The 22,847-nt window shown below is 52.6% G+C and overlaps 2 protein-coding genes across 9 annotated transcripts in view; both read right to left on the bottom strand.

The window, feature by feature from the left end:
- Positions 1-1,624: 1,624 nt before the first annotated feature.
- DNAJB12 (DnaJ heat shock protein family (Hsp40) member B12) lies at positions 1,625-17,910 on the bottom strand. 2 transcript variants are annotated; one of them, XM_069018913.1, is made up of 10 exons: positions 17,763-17,910; positions 13,371-13,545; positions 12,336-12,481; positions 9,365-9,550; positions 7,909-7,988; positions 7,158-7,267; positions 4,277-4,449; positions 3,280-3,396; positions 2,073-2,118; positions 1,625-1,957 (listed from the first exon to the last, which is right to left on the bottom strand). In XM_069018913.1, the coding sequence occupies exons 1-9, from the start codon at positions 17,893-17,895 to the stop codon at positions 2,111-2,113; spliced, it is 1,128 nt and encodes a 375-aa protein (XP_068875014.1). In that variant the 5' UTR covers positions 17,896-17,910; the 3' UTR covers positions 1,625-1,957; positions 2,073-2,110. The 2 variants fall into 2 exon arrangements, with proteins under 2 accessions (XP_068875014.1, XP_068875013.1); XM_069018912.1 differs by having other exon boundaries at positions 1,625-2,118.
- A 1,283-nt stretch (positions 17,911-19,193) lies between these two features.
- The window catches only part of MICU1 (mitochondrial calcium uptake 1), an 84,663-nt gene continuing 81,009 nt past the window's right edge, over positions 19,194-22,847 (bottom strand). For all 7 annotated transcript variants that reach the window (XM_069018904.1, XM_069018906.1, XM_069018905.1 and 4 more), the window contains 2 exons: positions 21,371-21,460; positions 19,194-19,978 (listed from right to left, as the gene is read on the bottom strand). In XM_069018904.1, the coding sequence (XP_068875005.1) occupies positions 19,815-19,978; positions 21,371-21,460 (254 nt within the window). In that variant the 3' untranslated portion in view covers positions 19,194-19,814. The remainder of the gene's footprint in view (positions 19,979-21,370; positions 21,461-22,847) is intronic.

The following is a 22,847-nucleotide window of genomic DNA, read 5'->3' as shown; positions in this document are numbered from 1 at the left end:
TGTGAGGCTAACAGGAGGGGAGGAAGGCCCTTCTGGGAACATCCCAGTGGAACTGGTCTGAAGCAAAGGTGTCCTGCTGGGTGTTTGCTGTCCCCTTGCCAGGACTCACAGGGGCACCACCTCCTCTCCATCCTGTCCCCATCCTTCCCTCTCCCATCCCAGGGCAGCCCCTGCAGTGCCAGAGCTCTCAGCCACTGGGATGGCAAAGACCCCAAATTCCATCCACCACCGAGGAGCTGCAAAACCAGAGCTGGCTGGAGCAGGGATCCACAGGACACCCACCTAGCCAGAGCCTTCACATTATAAACATTTATTTATAGATGTACAATTGTATAATTAACTCTAAATCGAGAGATACAGCCTCTGTGAGCATCCACTGGGACTGATGCCTTCTCCCTCCTTATGATCTGTGGGTATCTACCAGCAAAAACAACCCAAAGGTTTCGGCGGGCAGGCTCCGGGCAGGGAATGCCACTGGGCAACACATCCAGCTCCTTCTGTGAGCAGGATTTTGGTTTGACCCCGTCCCCATCATCCCTGTGCCTCCATTGAGCGCCATTTCCAATCCTGAACTTCCACCCAATTTCTTCTGAAGGTGGAGGAATCGTTAAAAAAAAAAAAGAATAAAACCCCTTAAAATCAGGTCCAAGCCATGGTGGCTGTGGGATAACAGGGCTTGCAGCCAACGGGAGGCTGAGATTTCACAAAATAAATAAACAGCCAAAGACAGAGCGCATGGATTCCTAAGGACAACGGGATAAAACCACCTCTGCCAGCCCACCTGGGAGCGGCCATGCTCCTGATTCACTCCCCTGACCGTGCCAGGGGATGGTTTTCACTGGAAATGTCCTTAGACACAAATGAGCTGCGGAGCAGCAAAAAAAAAAAATTTAAATAATCCAGTTTATTCCATGGGAGGTGGCTTTGCTTCCAAGAGATGGATCCTCACCTAGAGCTGCCTCACACTGGTGCTGCCCGTGGTGGTGGGGGCAGAGGGCAGATCAGGCACCCCCTGATCTCCCCCAGCAGAACTTCTTCCAACAGAAGCAATGGAATGCTTCGTTCCTGATGGATTTGTGGTATTTTCCAGGTGTCCTCCGGGAAACACAAGGTGGGGCGCGAAGGCCAGGGCCAGGCTGCACGCGGGAGCGCCGGGGTGGGTGAGGAACGCGGGCGTGGGACACGCACAGAACCCCCCAACAAAGGGCGAGGCCGATGGAAAGGCCTCTCCGCACGGAGCGCGCTGATTACCAGGCAGAATTCGAGCAGACTCGGCAGAAAAAGGAGTTACGAGCACAAATGAACCAAAGACTGACGAGCAAAATCCATCCAGGACAATCCTCCCCGTCCCGAGCGCGACGCCGGCGCTCAGCTGACCCCGCAGCTTCTGCCGACGCTGCAAATCCGCGCCGGCTCCGCACGGGCTCCCCCCGTCCCCTGTGACCCCCTGCGCCTTTGGGATTTGGCTTTATCAAAACCCCGAGAGCAGGTGTGTGGACATCCCAATCCACAGAACGGCCTCGCGGGAGCAAAGCATGGCAACTGCAAAGGGATTCCTGTTGTCCAGGCAGGAAAGTGCTGCGGACAGAGACACCCAGGGAAGAGGCTTCCCACTCCCCCGCTCCTCAAGATGGGCAGAAATCAAAATAATTTAATCATCCAACCCCTGCATAGTTTAAAAGTGCAACATATATACAGCTATAAATTAATGCTAAATAGATTATATCTTCTTTTTCTGTAGTGTCTTCTGTCATCAACAAATCGTCCCACTTCTCTCTCCGTTGGCAGTGGCGAAGGGTCTCCTGTTTCATGGCTTCTGAAGTTAGTTTGGGTTATTTTACACTGTGTGTGTCTGTTCCAGGGGTTGTGGGATCCTTGTGGGACCCCGGGAGCACACCAGTGGTGTTGGAAGGGGAGGAGGAAGACGGAGAGCTGGATTTCCTGTCCCAAGCGCTGCCTGCGACCGTCAGAGAGGGGCAGAGAGAAGAAAGAGGGGCAGTTGTGCGTTGCTAATTCTCCAATTCCATTTTTAAGGTAAGGTTTGATTCTTTTTAAATAGCAAAGTCTGTCACCTTGGCTCAGAGCACTTCCCCAAAAGTCTTCAGGCATTTCAACGCTCTGGGAACAAAAGCGGCAGCAGTGTCAGTCTCTGGACAATCTGTGATTCCCCCTTCCTTCCCCACCCCACAGCACAGGCAGCAGCTTTTCCAGGCTCTCTCCAGACCACGGGTGCAGGGATGGAATTAAAGGAAAGCAGGTAATTAACACCAGAAGAGGTGCAGTCATCCAAACCAGAGAGCGGGCGGATCAAGTTAAGAATGGACCCAAAACCAGGATACACTCAAAAAAAGCCCAGTGTGGCCCAGAAGATTTGTTTTAAAGGCCAAACTTTCAGATGCCAAGGAAAATAACCCCCGAAAGTGCAAATCAAGCAGCTCAATGGCTAACATCCTCAAGGAGTCCCTGTGAGCCGGAATGCTGTCCATACAACACCTGGCACAAGCTTCACCCAGGAGCTTTTCTACAGAAATCCTGTGTTCAGATAGTTTTGGGGTAGTGGGACCTGCACGTTTCACAGCCAGCCCAGCAGTACCCGAAATCAGCCCAAAAATTTATGCAGGAAAAGGACTCCAAACCCCGTGGCCATTTTTTTTCATCATTTTGGTGCAGTTCTCCCAGCACATCCGGCCTCCCATGCATTATCCAGGCTCTCCTTAATCCAAGCTCTTCAACCCCCAGATTTTCCAGACCACCACCCCCTCCCCCCCCAGCCGCTTTCATTTTGATTCCCTGTTTAACCCAGTAAGTTACTTCTGCAACCCGCTGGGAACATTTGCTTTGTTCTCCTTGAATGGGAAGGCAACGGGAGGGGGCACAAGGAACATCTGTTGGGTGGGACTCCATTCCCTGTCATCGTGTCGCTTCACGTGCCAGGGATAACGGCTTTCCCAGTAAAACAGGCAACAAAGCAACCAAAAAAAAGGGCTCATTAAAATGTGGTGGCTGGATGCCACAGTCAGTAAGAAACTTCCAACCTCACCAAGGGATTCTGCCCTGTTCCTAGAGGCCAGAGAAAACAGGGAGCCTGCAGAGAGCTGAGGGTGCCGACATGCAAGCCAAACCCAATCAATTCCTGATTCACGAGGGAGCGCTCGTCGGAGGGGAGGCCTGCGTGTGCACCCCGAGGAGACTCCCGGAGCTCCATGTCTCAGTCAGGGATGCCAGTGACAGAAGCACTGTGCTTCCCTGCTCCTGGCTCGTACTTGGGCGGGGACTAACCGTGCAGGGAGGCCTGGACGTCTGACAGTCTGCTACAGCTGGGGGTGCCCATCTTCTGTGCCCGATGGTACAGATCCGAGTCCCCAAAGTAGCGTGCCCGGTACAACAAGCCTTCCTCTGCAAAGGGAAAAGCCCAGCGTTAGGAATGCCCATGGAAGAGACCCCCCCCCCCGCCAGGCCCTGCTCCTCCACGGGCTCTGCTGGGAACAGGAGGCACCTCCAGTTGTCCAAGGTGAAGCACAGGATGAGGAAATGCCCCGCGCCCTTCAGGACAGGATGGGCGTCAGAGCTGCTGACAGCTCATCCATCCTGGGAAAAGCCAAGGGAACCCATCTCCGGTCCCAGGAGGAGCACAGGCAGCCCAACAAAGGTTACCCCAGCAGGGCTCCCTCTGTGCACTGGCCTCACTTGGCACCACCCAGGGATCACAGCCCCTCTGGCATTCCAGTGCTGAAATCCTTCCCCAGCAACTGCTCCCAGAGCCATGACCATCACACGCAGCCAGAGCACACAGGTTGCCCCTGGATTCGCTGCCCTCACCACCCTCTGCTGCCAGGATGTTTGGCTGGATCGTCTGCCTGGGCAGCCCCCACAGCCCTCGGAGCAGGGCTGGAACGTGGGATGCATGACACCATGGGCAGCAGACTTCCCACACCATCCTTGACCAACTGAAATATTACACAGGGCTATCAGTGATCCCAGAGGTTCTACCTTCCCCCTCCACTGGAAATCAGAGATATCCTGCTGACACGGCAGGGGAACCTCTGGGGCACAGCTCTCGTCTGACCAGTTCTGCAGCAGCATTAAAAAGCAAAACAAAACAAAAACCCCCACATACCGGGCCTGTCATGAAGTCATAGACCGAAAAAAACAAAGCCAACAACACAGGAAATGTGCTGGCACCGTGTTAAAGCATAACTTTAGCACAACTTAGTCCTCAGCCAAAGACCTTTCCAAAGCCCCCCTACAGAGCAGCTCCTGACCCCTCACGACTCACTCTGCTGCTTCTCTTTCCAGCAGTTATTCCGAAGGTTTGCTATGTAGTCGTCCTCCACACTCCGCTCCACGTTCTTCAGGTTCGTGCCTGTGTATTCCTCAGCAAAGTTCTCGGACACGTAGTAGGGGACTTTCAAGTGCTCTGTGACCCTCCTGTGTGTGTGACCTACAGACCTGGAGCAGGGACAAGAGCACAAATGTAGGACATGATGCAAGGGCACAGCAAAGCCCCCAACTCAGGTGATGTGATTCCAAATGGCTGGAAACATCCCTCACCCCTCACCAGCCACAGGCTCGGAGGGGTGGGAGGGAGCAGCATTTCTGGTGGGAGCAAACCACCAACACAGGGAGAGAGAAGCTGCCAGGCCTCCAGCAAGGTGGGCAGAGCTCTGAATACAGACATAACTCCAAGGCACATTGCCCAGGGCCTAAACCCACTTAAAATAAAATGTTCCCTGGAATTTTCAATTAATTATTAAATCTGTGGTTTCCTCCATTCTCAAAATGAGACCCGCTCTGTGCCCTGGCCTGCATCCACCAGCACAGAAAGCACTTTCCAGAAGGAAATCTCTTCCTCCCCTGGCCCCATGGATTTGCATTTCAGACAAAGCCCTGCTCTTGCTTCCCCTGACACCCCAGCAAACCTAGAGACCCTCCCTAGGGCGTGTGTGTGAGCTATAACGCAGGAGCTGGGCCCAAATGCTGCATTTGCCAGGAACGGCTCCACCTGGAGACGTGCCCAAAGTTCCCCATAATAAATACCAGCTGCTGCTGCATTAAAAGCCACCCTGATTCTTATGCCAGGTATAAACATTAACTCATCCAGCTCGCCCTTCAGGCTGTTGTCAGGGTTTACAGGAGGGATCCCAAGACTCCTGCACGCTTCACCAAGGCCCAGCAGCGGGTAACTGGATGGACTGAACAGCAGCAAAAAGCTCTGCTGGGACTTCCCAAGGCAGAGGTGCAGCCTGGAAAAAGCCCAGCTCACTATTTTCCCTGTTACGACAAAGCCCTGAGCTCTCCCAAAGTTCATATTCCTCTCCTGGATAAAGATGGACTACAGAGTGTGCCCTCACAGGAGAAGGACTGGGAATGGCAGGGCTGCAGCAGGACACTGGGGTGTGAAGCATGAAAATCAGGGCACAAGAAACCTGTCACCTTGCAGTCAGACGTGCAATTGAGTCAGGCCACTTCCATGAGGTGTTCCTCAACAGCAACAATCAGGCCCACAGCCAGGCAGCTCTTCCAGCAGGAAAATCATTTTTGGAAGAGATTTACAAAGCTAACAGTGACAAATGGTTCTTTAGGACTCTGCCCCTCTCAGTGACAGCTTCACTATGGAGAGGTGGCATTTAAATCTCCAGGTTCAAAGCTTCTGCTGCCCTGCTCGCTGAGCTCAGGCACAGCTTTGCCTTCACTCCAGGCAGAGGAGCTGGCAGTGAGTGATCCAGCAGCTCCTCCTGCCGGCACTGCACCACCTCATTCCAGCTCAAGCACCCTGCCTGCTTGGGAAGGATGTGGGAGGACTGGATGAGCTCATCTGCCACTCTTGTCCAAATCCAGGCTTGGAAATCAGGTTGCTTGCTGCTATCTGAGCATGCAGAGACAAGGACAGCACAGGGAACAGGGAATGGGGCAGCAGAGAAACATCTGGGGCTCAGGGATGGCTTCCTCTGGCAGCTGGCAAGGCTGGAAGCAAATCTCTGCCCACTTAACGCTGCCCTCTCTTCAGTGTCTTCTCGCCCCACAAACTCTTCACCAGTATAAACCAAACTGGTGTCCGTGTACCATGCTTAATTCTACAGTGCTGGCACCGGCTGCGGAAATCACAGCTCAACGCCCTTCACCCTCTCAGAATAACCCTTAACTGTGCCAAAACCATTCCACTTTTTGGTCCCGAGCACTAAGGTCACAGTTTTTACCCTGAATCTGAAAGCTAAGCTGGGTTTTATAGTATTTAACATCATGCCCCACCCCTGGAATTGTTCAAGGCCAGGTTAGACAGGGCTTGGAGCAACCTGGTCTAGTGGAAGGTGTCCATGGCCATGACAAGAGGGTGGAACAAGATAATTTTATGGTCCCTTCCAATCCAAACCCTTCTGGGATTCTATGATCAAGGCAAACCTTGCTACCTATGAAAATAAGCAGGAACCCCGGGCTGCAACCAGGTCTGCCCTCTCTAAATGCACAAAAGGAACTTGCACTGAACATGTATTAGGCTTTTGTCAAGAATGATGCAAGCAGACAGAAATCAAGCCTGTTTTCCCACTCTTTGTTGGCACGGCAAAGTGACTAAGGACACGTTCCATTAGTCACCGGAGGGAGCAGATCGGGGCATTTCCACAGGATCTGCAACAGAATGGTTTCACTTTCGCATCCCAAATGTCTGGCAAAGCTATTTCATGGCAAGATGAGAGTTCAGAAACGGGATTTCTCTGGGAGTGTCTTTTATTCATGATCCTCTTTCTCTACTGCTTTCCACTGAGGCTTTCATGAAGAATGCGCCTTTTGTTTTTCACACTCTAATTTAACTCTACACTTCAATTTGTTCCATATGGGATCTCGCTGCTGGGCTACAGCCTCCCAAAACCATTTTGTCTGTCCCTTTCCATGACAGACACAGCCATGGGTATGTCTCTGTCAAAGAACTCACTCTCTCCATTAGGGAAGTGAGCAGCCTTCAACTTTCCCTGCACCTTGTATCTCACACCTGTTTGAGAACCAGGAGGACTTTGCTGGCAGCAGGAGCAATGGGGTCAGGAGATAAAGCAGAAAAACCAAAGCAAGCCAGGAAAAACAGAGACAAGATGCCTGCCCCACCATGCCCCTCCAGAGCCCACCCCCTCCCCATGTGGATAAGTTTCAGAGGAATGGGTACTAACAGCCTGTAGCTCAAACTGTAGGGTGGGCTGGAGACCATCATCTGGCTGAGAGCAGACACAATGATCAGGATGAGGATGGGCATCAGCTGGACGAACAGCCCCAGGCCACCCTGAGGGAACAGAAGCACACAGTGGAGTGCCACCCACACACCTGGACAAGGACCCCATGGCACCACTCTCCCTCCCTCCCTTCCTCCCTCCCTCTCAGTGCTCCAACACAACCTCCTCTCTCCTGCTTCTCACAGGGAGGAACCCAAAATAGCTGGGGGGCACCCAGCAGCCCACAGGACAGTGTGACTCTGAACGTCCAAACCCCCTGGCCCTTCTCTGGATGTGACAATGGGCAGAGGGGACTGCTGGGGGAACCCTGGGAGGGAATTCCAAAAGCCTCATGCCCACACTTAGTTTTTCTAGAGCAAACTGGTGAGCAGGACTGGTTTTAGGGATGGCCTTCTCCCCTTTTCAGTGCTGGCTGGATGAAGGTAATTCCCCCTCTCCCTCACCTCCTGAGCTCCCTCCAGTTCCACCTTTTTAAGCTTGAGAAAAAAATATTCAGGAAGCCCTTGCTTGTTTGTTTTTTACAATAATATCGGCTGTGCCCAGACAACAGCCATGACCCTGACTCCAGCTTTCTGTTCAGGGGGTTGGCAACAAGCAGGACTGTTTCACGAGCCAGCCACAGGAACCAGCTCCCAATCCATGTGTTGGGAAAGCCTCCAGCCTCCCGGATCCTGGCATGTTTTCCACTTACGTCGCCCTGGTGCTCCCGCCTGTCCTGCCTCTGGTGGTAGGTGTATCTCATCCTGCCATTGCTGTACACGTGAACGTTACCTGCAGGAAGAACAAAACTCTTACTCCATAGTCATGGTGTGGAAGGTGCTGCTGCCTGGCCAGGGAGGGACCACAAAAGGCGGCTGTGATCCATGTCACCTGCTTCCAGGCTGGAACAGGAGTGTTCCTAAGGCGGCCTGAGTGCAGAGTGGGCACAGAGATCCTTCTGTAAGATTTTGCAGGATCATATGAAAACTCAGCTTGGAAGCGACCTCAGGAAGTTCAACCTCCTGCCCAAAGCAGGGTCAGCTACAGAGAGAGAACACCTTGCACAGGGCCTTCTCCCTTCTGATTGAATAATTAAAACCAGCTACAAACAGAAAGAATTCTGGTGTTTTTCCCACCCTGCACACAAAGCTCTTCCATGTCTTGTTTTAAATGTCAAAGCTACAGCTGCAAAGGGAGCCAGGCTGAGGGAGCAGCCCTCAATTCTCTCGGGGCAGTGAGGAAAGGCAAAAAAAGGCTGAGCTAAAATAGCAACGTGCTGTTTTCGCAGGAGTAGCTTGGCCTCTCTGCCAGGCAGAGCACGAATGCTGCAAAAGGCTTCCAGATGCCTTTGAGAGGCATCGGTGTTGGGGTGTTCGTAGATTCCAGACAGGAAAGAGCTACCAGAGCAAATTTTATTAACTGAAACCAAATTATTTTTTTCAAGTCCACAGAGGTCAAAAAGCTCTGCATCCACTTCCAGTCAGATATGACTGGAGCAAGTAGAAAGGAGTCTTCCAAAATACTCTTATCCTGGCACAGAATCCATGTCTTTTGAGAAAGTAAAAGAACAGGTGCCCAATTCCTTATTGCTCCCCAAGCCATGGTCAGCACTGTGGACAGACAGGATGCAGATTTATTTTTCAATTCACAAGGTCTAAATTATGCTGTAGAAATATTATTTTCCTTTTTTTTAATGGGACACGGGAGAGAAGGAAGTGGCCACTGATCTTGGAGAACCTGCTCCAGCTGCGTGGCAGAGCAGACACAGATCAAGAACAAGGCCCAGGTGTTACCAGAGTTTGCTCTGATAAGATTTGAATTCCAAAACCACCAGAAGGCAGAAAAGCCTTCCTCAAAACAGGGCTGTTTTCACAACGACCCTCAAAACAAGCTGCTTTTTGTTCTAGCATTCAACCCAGCCTAACAGCAGCTGATGCTGCCAGCATGCAAACAAACACCTGAGGCTGGGAAGAAGTCCAGCTCTGATAGTTGCTGAGTTCTCCAAGACGAACAATTTAAGAAACTCGAGGTGTTGGGGCCACACGTGAAAGAGAACTCCCCCTCAACAAGCCCAGCAACCCTTGCACGGCCCAATAAATCCCAACTGCACTGTTCCAATGCCAAAAGGATGAGGCCCCACTCAAGGAATTAAGGTTTAAGGTGCTTACTAGAAGGAAAACCACCCCCAAAGAACATGTTGAAGAGGTCCTCGGGGGAGATGTCGGCCTCGAAGCCGCGGTGGAAGTCCGCGTGGCTGTGTCCGTGCCGGGCGGGGTTCAGCTTCTCGTCTCCGAACTGGTCGTACTGCTTCCTCTTCTCCGGGTTGCTCAGCACCGCGTACGCGTTCCCGATGGCTGCAACACGGACAGCGAGGGAGCAGTTAGCTCCTTCTCCCACAGACAGCCCTGCAAACTGCCAGGATTTGCCTTTCTCATCATACAACCCAAGAGTCTCAGCAACCCACGTCTTTGCAACAGGTACCTGGCACACGTCTCTGGCAACCCCAGACAGGAGGAAACCACACGCAGTGAAAAATTCCTTAATTAATTCAAATGAAGTTATGATATGACTGGCAAGGATTTGGTGCACATCCTCAGAGAAACCCTTCAGCTGTAGGCAGCTGTGTAGGGAAATAAAATTTTAGTTGACAAATTTTATTCAAAAGTGGCACTAAGGGAATTCAATGTCAGAGCCTCAAACTAGAACTGCAAAGACTTTAAATATGGGCTAAATCCCTGAAAGAGACTTTAAAACTTTCCATAAAAGCTGCTAAGGAAACATTATCCAGAAGCTGCATCTGTGCTATGAGTTTCAGTATTTCCAGATGCCACATGAAAGGTGCATAATTACAAGAACTGTCAACCTGTGCCTTCTGAGGGTGGAAATGTACTGGAGCTAAGCGCCTGCCAGGTCCCCAGGTCACTCTCCTTCCAGTCTCAGGAGTTTGAGCCCTTCTCCCAGAACGTCTGCCTGCCACCCTCCTATTTCTGTACTCACCTCTCAACACATTCCAGCTGCCCACCTCCCTCTGTACCAACCCACCCCAGGCCTCCCTGTGTTGCAAGGAGCCAAAACACCCATGGCAGCAGCTGCCTGGTGTGTAAAAGGCAGGGGCAGAAGGGATGGAAAAGGGGGATAACGTGCCCTTTTGGAGGAGATCAGCTCCAAGATTCAACATTTTCCCCATGGTCAGATGGAGGTGTATGGTTTCCTCTTGGAGTGGAGATTTGGAGGGCAGAGGATGTAATGTCAGTATACTCCTCCTCCTTGGTTATAATTAGTGCACCCAGAGCAAACATTTCTAGAGCCAGGCAGGGAAGCTGGTGGACAAGGACTGACTCAGGGTGTATCAACCACGCAGCTGGGGAGAACAAGAGAAGCACTGACAACAGAGCAGCTCAAGGTTTGTTCACTGTCTGACTTGGTGCTGACAAAGCCCAAGAAACGCCTCACTCCAAAGCAGGATGTTAGCTCCAAGTAGCCAGGCTCAATGCTTTTTCCAAGAGCAGACAGGCAGCGATGCAGACCCGCCACGAGACAGCCTGCAGCCAGCTGGAACTGCACGCTGAGACACGGCCTCAGCACAAGGCACAGCACCTTATCAGCAGCCACTGGGAAGGCGAATGCCAAGACTCCAGCTAATACATCAACGTAAGGAAAAATTAACTCATATCCTCACAGCAGGGCACGTTTCCCTCTTCACCCTCTGGAACCAAACAGCTGGACTTCAGCTCAGCTCAGGAGCTGAAGGACAGGAAGCCACGGAGGCAAGGCCTGGAGGAGATAACCCCGCAGTGGGGGATAAAGGGCACCTTGCTTAACGCTCTGCTTCTGGCACGTAACTCCTGCCAAGGCCTTGGGCAAACATCATTATTCAAGATTACAGGTGAGGAAACACGCCTTTGGCCACTGAGGGATCCAAGGATGAGCCGTGGAGCTGATACCCGTGTGCAGATGCTCCTTCATCTGCCCCCACACCAACACAGGCTCTCCTAGGCAGCTGGGGGTCAGCCACTATTTGCTAACACTTATCAGGGAAGGATTTAAGTCTTAAAAGGCTTGAACAGACCTTACCTAAGACTTTTACTGCTGAATTTGTGTCTGTGAGGAGCTCCCATGAATACTGTGTCAGTACACTCACACCAGGCCAGCCCTGCTCCAGCACAGGTCTCATGCATTTCACTCCCAAAATCAGATGGCTTTGGGGTGGAAGGTGCCTTAAAGACCCTCTTGTTCCACCCTCTGCCATGGACAGGGACACCTTCCAATATCCTAGCCCCATCCAACCTGGCCAAGAAAACTTCCAGGGATGGGGCAGCCACAGCTTCTCTGAGCAGCCTGTGCCAGAGCCTCAGCACTGTCTTGAGTAAAGACTTTCTTCCTAAAAAGCGGCCAGAATCAGACTATTTAAATGGCTTCCAAAGCAGTGCTGTATGACTGGCACCAAGGAGTTCTGTGCTTACCTCAATGATAATAATCAAACCTCCACAGCTTGCAGGGGGAAATGCGGTTATATGGTCCAAGCAACAGCATTTCTCTTGGAAAATTACTTCAGTTTTAAGGTATCTTATTACCCAGGAAACATCCCTGCTGCATTTGTAGAGAGGCTCTGAGAACTGGGCTCCTTGCAGCAGAGCTAGAGGTCCTTCTCTGAGTTCTGGCTGGGCTCACTTGTATGGCTGCTGCAGTTTGCCCCTAGAAACTTCCACCCAGGATTTCTGTCCACCAATTCCATCCACCAATGGTTGGGTGTTTCCTGGAATGTTTCTCCTGAGGGGTTTGTGAACCCAACGGCTGCCTCTGGTGCTGCACAACTTAACTGGGTTAATCCTGACAGAATTCCCTCCTGAGCAGCGTGGCAGGGGGCTGAGAAGCAACACGCAGGAAGGGCTGCTGGGAGAAAGAGAAGGAAGGCTTCTCCTTATCCAACCAACAGAGGTGAATCCTACCCGTGCCAACCTGTGTTTATGATTTTAAGCTCATACTTTGCTCATGACACAACCAGCTCTGAAGGGAGACAACTTCACGCAGAGCAGCTTTAGCTCACTCTGCCTGACTCGTGGGTCTGTTTTCAAGGGCTCTCACTAGCCCAGCTCAGTGAGAGTCGGGGGCTGACCACAGATCTGGAGCTGGCTTTACCTTTGAACGCCTCCGTGGCCCCCGACGCATGGTTCTTGTCCGGGTGGAACTTCAGCGCCAGTTTCCTGTAGGCCTTTTTCAGATCCTCATCGGAAGCTTCTCTGTTCACTCCCAGAATTTCATAGTAATCTTTGCACTGCTTTACCCTGCCAAGGGAGAGGGGAGAAAACAGGGACACTGAGTTCCAGGAGGGAAAACCTCTTTGACTTGAATGCTCGTCAGCTCTGAGACTCCTCACGCAGCATGGTTCCGGTGGATGTTGCTCAGGGATCCCTGGATTACTCAGCCCTCGCTGCTCAGAGGGTGACCCAGTTGTTTTCACCGACTCACTCCGGCTGTGCCGGCATGACCGGCACGGAACGAGTCGGGCCAGTGGGGGTGGAGGGGCCTCTCCTCAGACCCACACAGGAATGCGATTGGCAAACAAACTTCACACTCATTGTGCTCACGTTTGGAGGCTGTTTGGGAAGGACTACAGGACCTGAAGGATATTGGCCTTCACCCTCCCCCACTTTCTCCTCAGCTAATTCCCAGATCTAAAACCTGCATCAGCTGAATTCCAGAGGAGGAAGGAGGGAGCTGCCTGGAGCGTGCAGCCCAGTTCTTCCTGGGCACACTCACAGCCCAGCCAAGGCTTCTGCTTCTCACGTGGTGAGACAGAATCCAGCAGGCTGGGACTTTGGAGAAGTGGATGACATAACAAACATTCCTGCAAGCCCCTTCGAGTGGTTCTTGCACAATTCAGGCCGTGCCCATAACCTTAAACAAAGTTTACCAAATGGCTGCACCTGCAGTTCAGTGCTTCAGCTTCCAGGATGGGCAAATGGGAGAAAGGAGTAAGGGGAAGCTTGAAACAGGGTTTGGAAAATGAACAGACCCAACCAAGCTGCCTACCAGGGCTGCTGGAGCTATAAATCCCCCTGGGCATGTTCTTAACACTATTCCATATGGTTCAAAGCTGAAATCTTTAAAATACTGTGAAAAGCAGATGGGTACCACGTGATAAAGTCAAACAAATGCCCACTGTGCACAAACCTCTTCACTGCATCCAGCTGGTCCTGAGTGTAGCCCTTGGGGGCCTCCCCTCCAGCCTCTCCGTTGGCCGATGGGAAATCCCCGCTCATTTTCCTGAACTGAGGGTTTGTGGACTCCCTGGGTTGGGACTGGCCATTGGCCGACTGCTCGTTCTTGTTGAGTGACTCGAGCAGAACTGAAACGAGAGAAACAGAAACATAGAGAAGAAAGCACCAAGCTCAACCTGCCCTTCCACCTCTCCCATGAAGAGACCCCTCTTCATCTCTGCCACTGTTCCAAGACCTCCCCATCCTTCCTCAGGAAGACTCTCACCTTTCCTGCTGCTTCTCACCCAGGTGTGAGGGCTACTCCTGAAGATGTTCTGCTTCTCCCAACACCCATAAGCTCCATAAAAACCCCAGGACCACCCAGACAGACAGTCACAGCAGAGCCACAGCAGATCAGCAAAGCAGTGCGTGTCCCTGTCCTTTTTTTTCCCTTCCATCTCTCCTGGACAGCAAAGCATGTCCAAATTTGTCCTCTAACAAACAACATTTGTCCTCCTCAAACAACATTATAAAGTGTATTATTCTTTATCTCCTGCCTTTGAGAGCCTACAGTGCTGGGGAAGTGAAGTGATGATGCCACATCTTTAGAGAGCTTAGAAAAATAATTCCGTGGGCTGACAATCCCACAGGGACACTCCCCTTTTGGGGACAGAACTGCAGCACTGATGGCTGCCAGCTCCTCACACGAGTCACACGGGCACTTTGTTCTCCTGTCTCTACCTGCGGATTCGGAGCAGCTGTGAGAACCATCTTCCCTCTCAATTGCTGATGTGGATAAATTCACTTCTCCTTTTCTTTTCCTCCTTGCAAGGCTCAGGCACTGTCTTCCATCCTCTCCAGCCAAGAGGGGACAAACATGCAGGCCTAGTTTAACCACACAGGTGACACAATGCAGGGAGACTCCAAGCACCTTTCCATTGTGCGTTTCCCTGGCAGCTGGATAGCACCATCTTTTAAAAGGTTTTTTAAACCAAGCATCAGACTGATTTCTTCACCCCCATAAAAAGAACAGGCACACACACTACAGTGAAACCCAGCCAAGGGTATTTACACAGGCCCCAGTATCCTGAGCTTGCAGTCCTTTATCCAGACCCTAGCACGGGGAAGGACGTTCCACCTCCTCCCACAGATTGCACATTGCAGACCTTGCACTCTGGGGGCATCATCTTCTTTAGGCAAGTGCAAACAAAACTTGCAGGCCAAGAGATGAGCCAAGATATCCTATCTGGCCCCAGGGCTTGGAGGGGCAAGAAAAATCCACTCAGTTATCCAAAAGCCAATACAGGATGAAGGATAAAAAGGACAGTGGGCTAAGGAGCAGTAACTCACTGAATGAGCTTTTGGGCTTGGGGGCTTCACAAATTTAAAAAGAATTTATTTTAGAAAAATAAATCCTTCCCTCCCTCATATTCACAACACTCCAGTGCTCACTGAATTATAGTCTTGGGTTTTGCTCCTTCCAAACCTGGAGCAATCTGCCAGGTGATTTTAAATTTCACCTCATGAGGCTGTTCCCCCACCTACCCCCCTTCCTGCTGCTTTGGGCTTAGTTCCCTGCAGCTTACCAGGAGATTCTGATCCCAGAACAGTTTTGGTTGGAAGAGATCTCAAAGCCCATCCAGTGCCATCCCTGGCATGGGCAGGGACACCTCCCACTGTCCCAGGCTGCTCCAAGCCCCAGTGTCCAACCTGGCCTTGGACACTGCCAGGGATCCAGGGGCAGCCCCAGCTGCTCTGGGCACCCTGTGCCAGGGCCTGCCACCCTCACAGGGAGGAATTCCTCACCAATATCCCATCTGTCCCTGCCCTGTGGCAGTGGGAAGCCATTTCCCCTTGTCCTGCCACTCCAGTTCCTGATGAAATCCCTCTCGAATTTTCTCTATAGCCCCTTCAGACCCTGGAAGGAGCTGTGAGCTCTCCACACAACCTTCTCTCCCAGCTGAGCAGCTCCAGCTCTCCCAGCCTGGCTCCAGAGGGGAGGTGCTCCAGCCCCATCAGCATCTCAGTGATCTCCTCTGGCCCCTCTCCAGCAGCTCCACGTCCTTCCTGTGCTGGGCCCCAGGGCTGGAGGCAGCTCTGCAGGTGGGGTCTCACCTGAGTGGGGAAGAGAGGCAGAATTCTGCCCTCCCCTGCTGCCCAAAGTGCACTTCCCAAACCCAACCACAGAAATCCACAGATGGCCATGGGTCAGTCCCATTTTGCCCTACAGCCCCAATCCTGTTGCTTTTTGCATCCTACGTGCAGCCCCAGCACAGCACAAATTCAGGGATTACTGAAGCAGAGTGTGCAGAATTCAGCTTCAGTTCTGCCAACTCAGTTCCTCCCCAGCATGTGCCATGGAACTCTTCCTCCCTTATTAGCCAACCTCTGCCCAACTTCCGATGAATTTTCCCCCAACTCCCACTCAAAGGTGACCAGTGTGTGACTGTGCCTCCGCCAACATGCCCTGACACAGATTTTTGCTGCAATCTCCTTGCAAAACCCTTCCCTGATCTCGAAAATCCCAGCCAGGGTCACAGATTGCAGCACTGGCTGCGCAAGGGCCGTGTCACTGAGCGTTACCAAACCCCGTGTAACTCCCGGGAAAGAGATGTCCCAGGAGCTCCACAGGGACCCAGTGACCACTGTGGGACCTCTGGCAGCATTCCTCAACTCCAGACCCAGCAGGACATCAAGCCAAGGGTCCTTGGATGAGAAACTTGGTTGGGTCTGGCCACAAATTAGCACATTGTGTTTAACATTAACCCGCCCTGCTGCCCCCCCCGGCCTCTGCCTTCCTCCAAAAGTCACTTTTCCTACCCAGTAATTTCACCAGAGTATAAATCCTGAAGGAAAGGGAGGGAAGGAAAACCACACCAGACGCACAACATGCTGTGTTTCATGAAGGGGGAAGAGGCCTGGTGCAACCAAAAAGAGGATTACAGGAAGCCTTGGGACAAACAAGCTGCAAAGCTCAGCCAAAGAATCCAAACTCAGATGACGTCAGAACGAAAAAAAATTAAACCTGCATAAAATTCTGCAATGTAAGAACGTGCTGCAGGGAAAGAACTGCGTTTGGCTGCTTTCACAAACCGCATCCCATATTAACTAAAGCTTCCAGGAAATTAGAAAAAAATTCGTAAACCTGGCAGAAAGTCTTCAAGGAGAATTATTTTGTTACACGTGTGAGAGTGTGAGCTCAGCCACGGCCTGGCTGTCTGCAAACAGTGAGAAACTGCTGGAGGAGGAATAGGTGAGGGAGAGGAGGAATATGATGAAAACAGGAGGGACAGGAAGAGGAGAGGGAGAGGAGGAGGAAAGGAGGAGGAACAAGAGAAGGAAGGGAGGAAGGATGAGAAGGAGAGGACGAATAAGGGAAAGAGATGAGGAGGAATAGAGAAATAGGAGGAGAGAAGGAATACAAGGGGGAATGCAGGAACAGGAAGGAGAGGAATAGGAGAGGGAGGGGAGGAATGGAAGGAGGAGAGGAACAGGAATAAGAGGAGGAGAAAAACAGGAGGAGGGGAATAAGAGAGAAACAGGCGGAGGAGGAGGAAAGGAACAGAAGGAGGAGAGGGACAGAAACAGGAGAAAAGGAATAGGAACAGAAGGAGGAGAGGAAGAATAGGAAAGGAGGAATAGGAGAGGGAAAGGTGGAATACAAGGAGATTAACAGGAGGAGGAGAAGAGGAGGAATAGGAGAAGGAGTGTAATAGGAATAGAAGAGGAATACGAGGAATAGGAAAGGAAGAATAGGAGGAGGAGAAGGGCTTTTCGCAGCCCCCGAGAACTTCTCACTCGCCTTGCCAAGCTCCTTCCCTCCCCTCAGCGCTGCTCCACCAGCAGCGGGTGTTGTGCCCTCGGCTCCAGGGTCCCACAGCAGCGCGGAGCCGAGGAGCCGGGGAGCCAGTCCCCCTTCCCCTCCCGGCCCTCTGCTCACTGGGAGCCCCCGCTAAAGACACAGGCCGCGGGCCGACGGCAGCCGATCGGTACCCGGTCCCAGGCGGTACCCGGGCTCAGGGGATACCCGGACCCAGGGGATACCCGGGCTCAGGGGATACCCGGGCTCAGGGGATACCCGGGCTCAGGGGATACCCGGGCTCAGAGGATACCCGGTCCCAGGCGGTACCCGGGCTCAGGGGATACCCGGACCCAGGGGATACCCGGGCTCAGGGGATACCCGGACCCAGGCGGTACCGCAGCCCGAGACCCCAGGGCACCCCCCGGGACCCCCGAGGAACTCGCTTTCCCGGCGTGCCCCGCGCGCACTGCGCAGGCGCGGTGAGGGTGAGAGGTCAGGCCTGGCGGCGGCCGCTCAGTCCGCACTCCCCCGGGCCCCCCGCCGCGCCCCCGGCCCGGCGCTCACCGCGGACCCGCTGAGAGGGGTACAAGCGCTGCGCCTTCTCCAGGAAGCGGCGGGCCTTGTCGGGCTGGTTGGCCTTGGCGGCGGCCAGCGCAATACCGATGCACCGCTCCGCCTCGTCCCGGTTCGACTCCATGGCGGCGGCGGCCGGGCGGGGGGGCGGAGAGGCGGGCCCGGGCGCGGATTGATGACGTCACAGAAGCCTGCCCTCAGCGGGGCGGGGCCAGGCTGGGCCGGCGGAGTTCCTTGGGAAGCTGGGGCGGGAGAGGGAGGGAGCGGGATTTTGGGGGCTCCGGGGGGAGCGGGAGGGGAGCGTCCCGTGCAGGGGACGCCAAAGGGCCCCCCAGCATTCTGCTGCCGGAGGGGGCTCAGAAGGGAAGGATTAACCCCTTCAGGAATTCCCTCAGATTAGAGCCCTCCTCCTTACCGAGCTTCCTGCCCTTGAAACAGGTCCTGGTGCAGGGACCGTGCCCGGGAGGGGCTGAGGCTGCTCGGGGCCGTTTCACATTCAGCCGCACGAGGGATGGCGGGAACAGCCTCCGTTCCAAACGGGAGAATTCAGAGACAGGTGCCAGAGCCCTGGAGGCTGCCGGGGGGAGCAGGCAGGAGACACGGAAGAAGAGCTGCAGCCAGGAAGGGCCAAACCTGCCCTCGCACAGTGGTCTGTGGGGTGTGACGTGTGACAGCACGGGGACCCAAACCACCCCAGAGGAGCAGGTTCTGGCTGGGAAACGAGGGAGGGGAGGAAGATGACTCTAGCTGGAGTGATCAGGATTAATATCCCCGTATGAACCATGGAATCCTACAAGGGGTTGGGCTGGCAGAGACCTTAAACCCACCCAGTGCCACCCCTGCCCTGGGCAGGGACACCTCCCACTGTCCCAGGCTGCTCCAAGCCCCAGTGTCCAGCCTGGCCTTGGACACTGCCGGGGATCCAGGGGCAGCCCCAGCTGCTCTGGGCACCCTGTGCCAGGGCCTGCCCACCCTCCCAAGGAACAATTCCTTCCCAATGTCTGATCTATCCCTGCCCTCTGGCAGTGGGAAGCCATCTCCCCTTGTCCTGGCACTCAAGGCCCTTGTAAATATTCCCTCTCCGTGTTCCTTGTCACCTCCTTCAGGCACTGGAAGGCCACAGTTAGGTCACCCTGGAGTTTCTCTCCAGGCTGAACAATCCCAGCTCTCCCAGCCTTTTCTCATAGCAGAGCTGCTCCATCCCTCTGATCATCTTGGTGCTCTTCTCTGGACCTGCCCCAGCAGCTCCAAGTCCTTCCTGCGCTGGGGAAGGAAAGTATTCCAGGAGTGATTTATCCCCTTTGTCTTTCCAGCTCTGGAAAGTCACGGGGGTTTTTCCCTTGCCTTCCAAAACTCCCCCTCTTCAGTGGCCCAGCCCCAGCCTTGGGTGAAGACCTGGAGCAATGCAGAGACAGAGCCAGGTTGTTGTGAGCAACATCTTTACATGGTATTTTACAGAGGACAGCACCCGGCAACCAACGCCTGTCAGCTCCTTCCCGGGACAAGTCCCCACGGAGAGGGCTCTCCATTTAGGAAATTAATTAGGGAGCTCCTGCAGCAGGATGCTTGTGCACAGCAGGAAGGGCAGGAGAGCCAGTTGCTCCACTGCTTTTAGCTGCTCTTCCTCAGGGGCAGCACCTCTGCCCCCATGCAGCATGGAGCTTTTGGCTGGCTGAAATCCTGGTCTGGGATCCAGGAAATCCAGGAATCACACGGCTTTTCTGAGGAGCAGTCTGAGACTCAAAATAACCCCCATGCCCTTTCTTCATAGCATTAAATAAAGCTGCTTCTGGGCCCAGCTCTCGAGCAGGGCACACCACGCTGCAGAGGTGGTGGCAGTAAAAGTCCTTTCCTTGTTCCTGAGAGAGAGGAATACTGAGGAGCCAGCAGCAAGCAAATACAACAGGCGTGGATTTCTAACTCGGATTTACAAAACCCTCCTGTTCCAGACAGCCTGGACTCTCCAGAGCCTGGTGCCACCTCCCAGCGCCCAGGGGCTGTCAGGGCTGCTCCAGGGAATGGGGGTGCTCCTTCCTGACCCCCCTACTGCTGCTTGGGAGCCGTGAAGTCCCACGCTGTCTCCTGGGCACACTTCCACATGGCCCTCATGAGCCGGGTGAAGCCCATGTCCTTGGGCTTCTCCAAGCCCCTCATCAGCCGCTGCTTCATGATGGCAACAAACTCCTTGTTGCTCAGCTCCCCATTCCCTGTGAAAAGGAGGAAAAATAATCAGAGATCCACCAGCAACCTCCTTGAAATGATAACTTGAAAGGGCAGCAGCCACAAGTGTCCTTTCCTGCAGAGACTAAGACCACATTTGGCTCTCACCTCCCAAAATATCCTGCTGAGCAAGGGTTCCCGAGCCACAGAGTCTAAATCCCAACCCTATGGATGCTTGCAGGAAGCAAAAAAGCAAATGCAAATCAAATGTTCGTGTCCTCACAGGAAGCACTGCTTTAAGTGATTTAGGAAATTATGGGTGCACAGATTTTTCTTAATGGAGTAGAAAGAAAGATTTGTTGATCCGATGAATGAGGTTATGGAGAATGCTGCCACTGGGCAGCAAAATTCCAGCAAACTATCAAGGGGTGAGCAAAATTCCCTCCAGTACTGCAGGTTTTTAATGTCTGTAAACAATGATGGAATGAAAACAACAAAATAATAATGAAAACAAGAGGTCTGTGCCTGCTTTTCTACTTGATTTTTTCCTTGGGGGACTCCTCTGGCAACCAGACTCTTTCCCTCCAAAGATTTGCTATCAAAATATTTAGGAGATTCTCCTCTGAGAGAAGGCAAACAGGGAATATTTGGATACACTTCAGCATGCTCTAATCTCCAGCCTGATCATCTGGCTTGAAGGTTGTATCAGAACAGTGGCAGTGAAGCACAGAGGAAAATAAAACAGGAGACCTTAGAAAGGTGCAAAGGAGCAGGTGGGGCTGAAAGCGAGAGGGAAAACAAGGAATAAAATAATGAAATGCATTTTTTAATGTTCATACTTATGCACCAGTGCTGCCACTCAGAGCTGCCAGATGCTGGTGACTGTGCTGGAGAAGCAGGGTGCCAGCCAGGACTCTGCTTTTGGCTTGGCAGTTTTGGGCAAATGCAGAATTTCCAAGTCGGAATCGCTGCCATCTGGCAGAGACTCCAGTAACTCCCATTAAATCAAGCCAGGAGTGCTTCAGTGTGGCAGCAACTACCCCGGAGCACTCGCATCCTCTGCAGAGCCACGAGCTTCCCAGCAGGGCACAGAGCTGACATTAATTAGTTAAAAATTAAGCTGACATTTGTCTAGGACACTTTGGAGAGAAAGCTCCAGACAGCTCGTTTCCAACACTGGAGTGCAATAGCTCATTTTGTTAAACAAACTGGAGCTCTGGGGGGGAAGAAAGGAGCAAAGCATGCACACCAAACCCTCCCATCCGTGCTCCAAGAGCCACATCTCATAAGGTTGGTACATTGGATCCCCATCCCAAAAGGGTGGGGGGATCACCACAGATCCATGGACAAAGAGCATGGCAGGAAGAGCCCTGTTCCCCTGGACTTTTCCCCTGGACTGACTCTCTCCCGGCCTGGCTGAGGTTGCGGTGCTCACTCACCGTCGCAGTCGAAAAGCGCGAACACCACGTCGCACACGTGGTCCGAGAGCTCCACCTTGGCCACTGTCCTGGCCACCTGCTGCATGGTCACTGCAACAGAGGGAGGGCACAGGGTCACAGAGGGGTCAGGATGTGCTGGCCACAGCAGGAGGCTCCTGTTCCTCCCTGGAAAATGGCCTTTGTGTCTTCAGAGAGGCCTGGAACAAGCTCGGCCAATGAGGCAGCTCCATCTGACAGCGTTCCAAAGATGATACTTTATCAAGCAACTATCCCAGGAGGCTGGGAATTACAAAAACTGCTTTTCCTGATGCAACCCAGTAATTGCTGAACGAACCCCCCCTCCCACAGGGAGCACACCAGGTTAACCTTGCAATAAAATAAAGAGTTGTAAGGAGTATTTCTCTTTTCTCCCCAGACCGGCAGCAGAGAAGTGAGCAGGAGATTTATTCCCACCTTTTGAAAAGGGTAATCCATGGAGCTGTCAATCTGGCAGGGTTAGGCAGTTGATTTTGCTGCACAAATGGGAAAAAAAAAAAGCCCCCACTAGGCTGGTGTGAGTATTTAAATTGCTTCCCTACAAAGCCTGACCCAAGGAAATGCCATCCCCAGCAACTGGGATCAAAGCTTAGCTGTGGAGTAAGGGAAAAGAGGAAAGTGATGCACCACAGAACCAGACTGAAACCAAAAACAGCCTCTGCTTTCCTCCACAGCATCCTTATGGGTTTCTGCACCCCCAGTCCTTCAGGAATTTTGGAGAGTTAAGTGTGTCGGAAAGGAAAAAATAATCATCCAATATAGACCATAACTGGATTATTACAAACTGCATAAAATATTTCTAAGAGGATTTTTTTTTAATGATTGTTTACATTATTGGTACCTTCCACCCCATTTCTGCTCCCCTGAGTGAAATTTGGGGTTTTCCAAGAGGAATTCACAGCCACCATCAGGTCCTTTTCCCCACAAAACCACTCCTTTTACTAAATAATGCAGGAGAAAATTGAAATTACACATTATATATATATGTGAAACATATATAATCTCAAGTAGGACCCTGCTTTTCCCACATAATTATTCTTCTTGAGTGAAATTCCTTTCCTCCATGAGTGATGTAGCTCCAGTCAGCAGTCATTACTCTGTATTTCCTCAGACAGCAGCACCAAATTGCATTTAATTTGTTGTAAATGTACAACTTCTCTCAAGGTGCCTCATCTCGATGCCATCCTCCCCTCCTGGTGCCCTAGGTACCCTATTGCTGTAGCTTTCCATGTAAAGAAAAAACGTTAGAATGATTTCCTAGATCACAGAATTCCAGAATGGTTTGGGTGGGAAGGGACCTCAAAGCCCATCCAGTGCCACCCCTGCCATGGGCAGGGACACCTCCCACTGTCCCAGGCTGCTCCAAGCCCCAATGTCCAGCCTGGCCTTGGGCACTGCCAGGGATCCAGGGGCAGCCCCAGCTGCTCTGGGCACCCTGTGC

The sequence above is a fragment of the Aphelocoma coerulescens genome, chromosome 6, assembly GCF_041296385.1.
Source record: "Aphelocoma coerulescens isolate FSJ_1873_10779 chromosome 6, UR_Acoe_1.0, whole genome shotgun sequence".
Taxonomy (NCBI): Eukaryota; Metazoa; Chordata; class Aves; order Passeriformes; family Corvidae; genus Aphelocoma; species Aphelocoma coerulescens.
Note: the sequence above shows the minus strand (reverse complement) of the source record. Positions and strands in the feature narration are given on the sequence as shown.

Bases quoted from the DNA above. Each gene is read 5' to 3' on its own strand.
- DNAJB12 (XM_069018912.1), bottom strand. From the start codon at position 17,895: ATGGAGTCGAACCGGGACGAGGCGGAGCGGTGCATCGGTATTGCGCTG. The intron at 9,551-12,335 runs GTAAAGCCAGCT...TCCGTGTTGCAG, and splicing joins GGCCACGGAGGCGTTCAAAG to CCATCGGGAACGCGTACGCG. The intron at 7,989-9,364 runs GTAAGCACCTTA...TTCTTCCTGCAG, and splicing joins TGGGGGTGGTTTTCCTTCTA to GTAACGTTCACGTGTACAGC.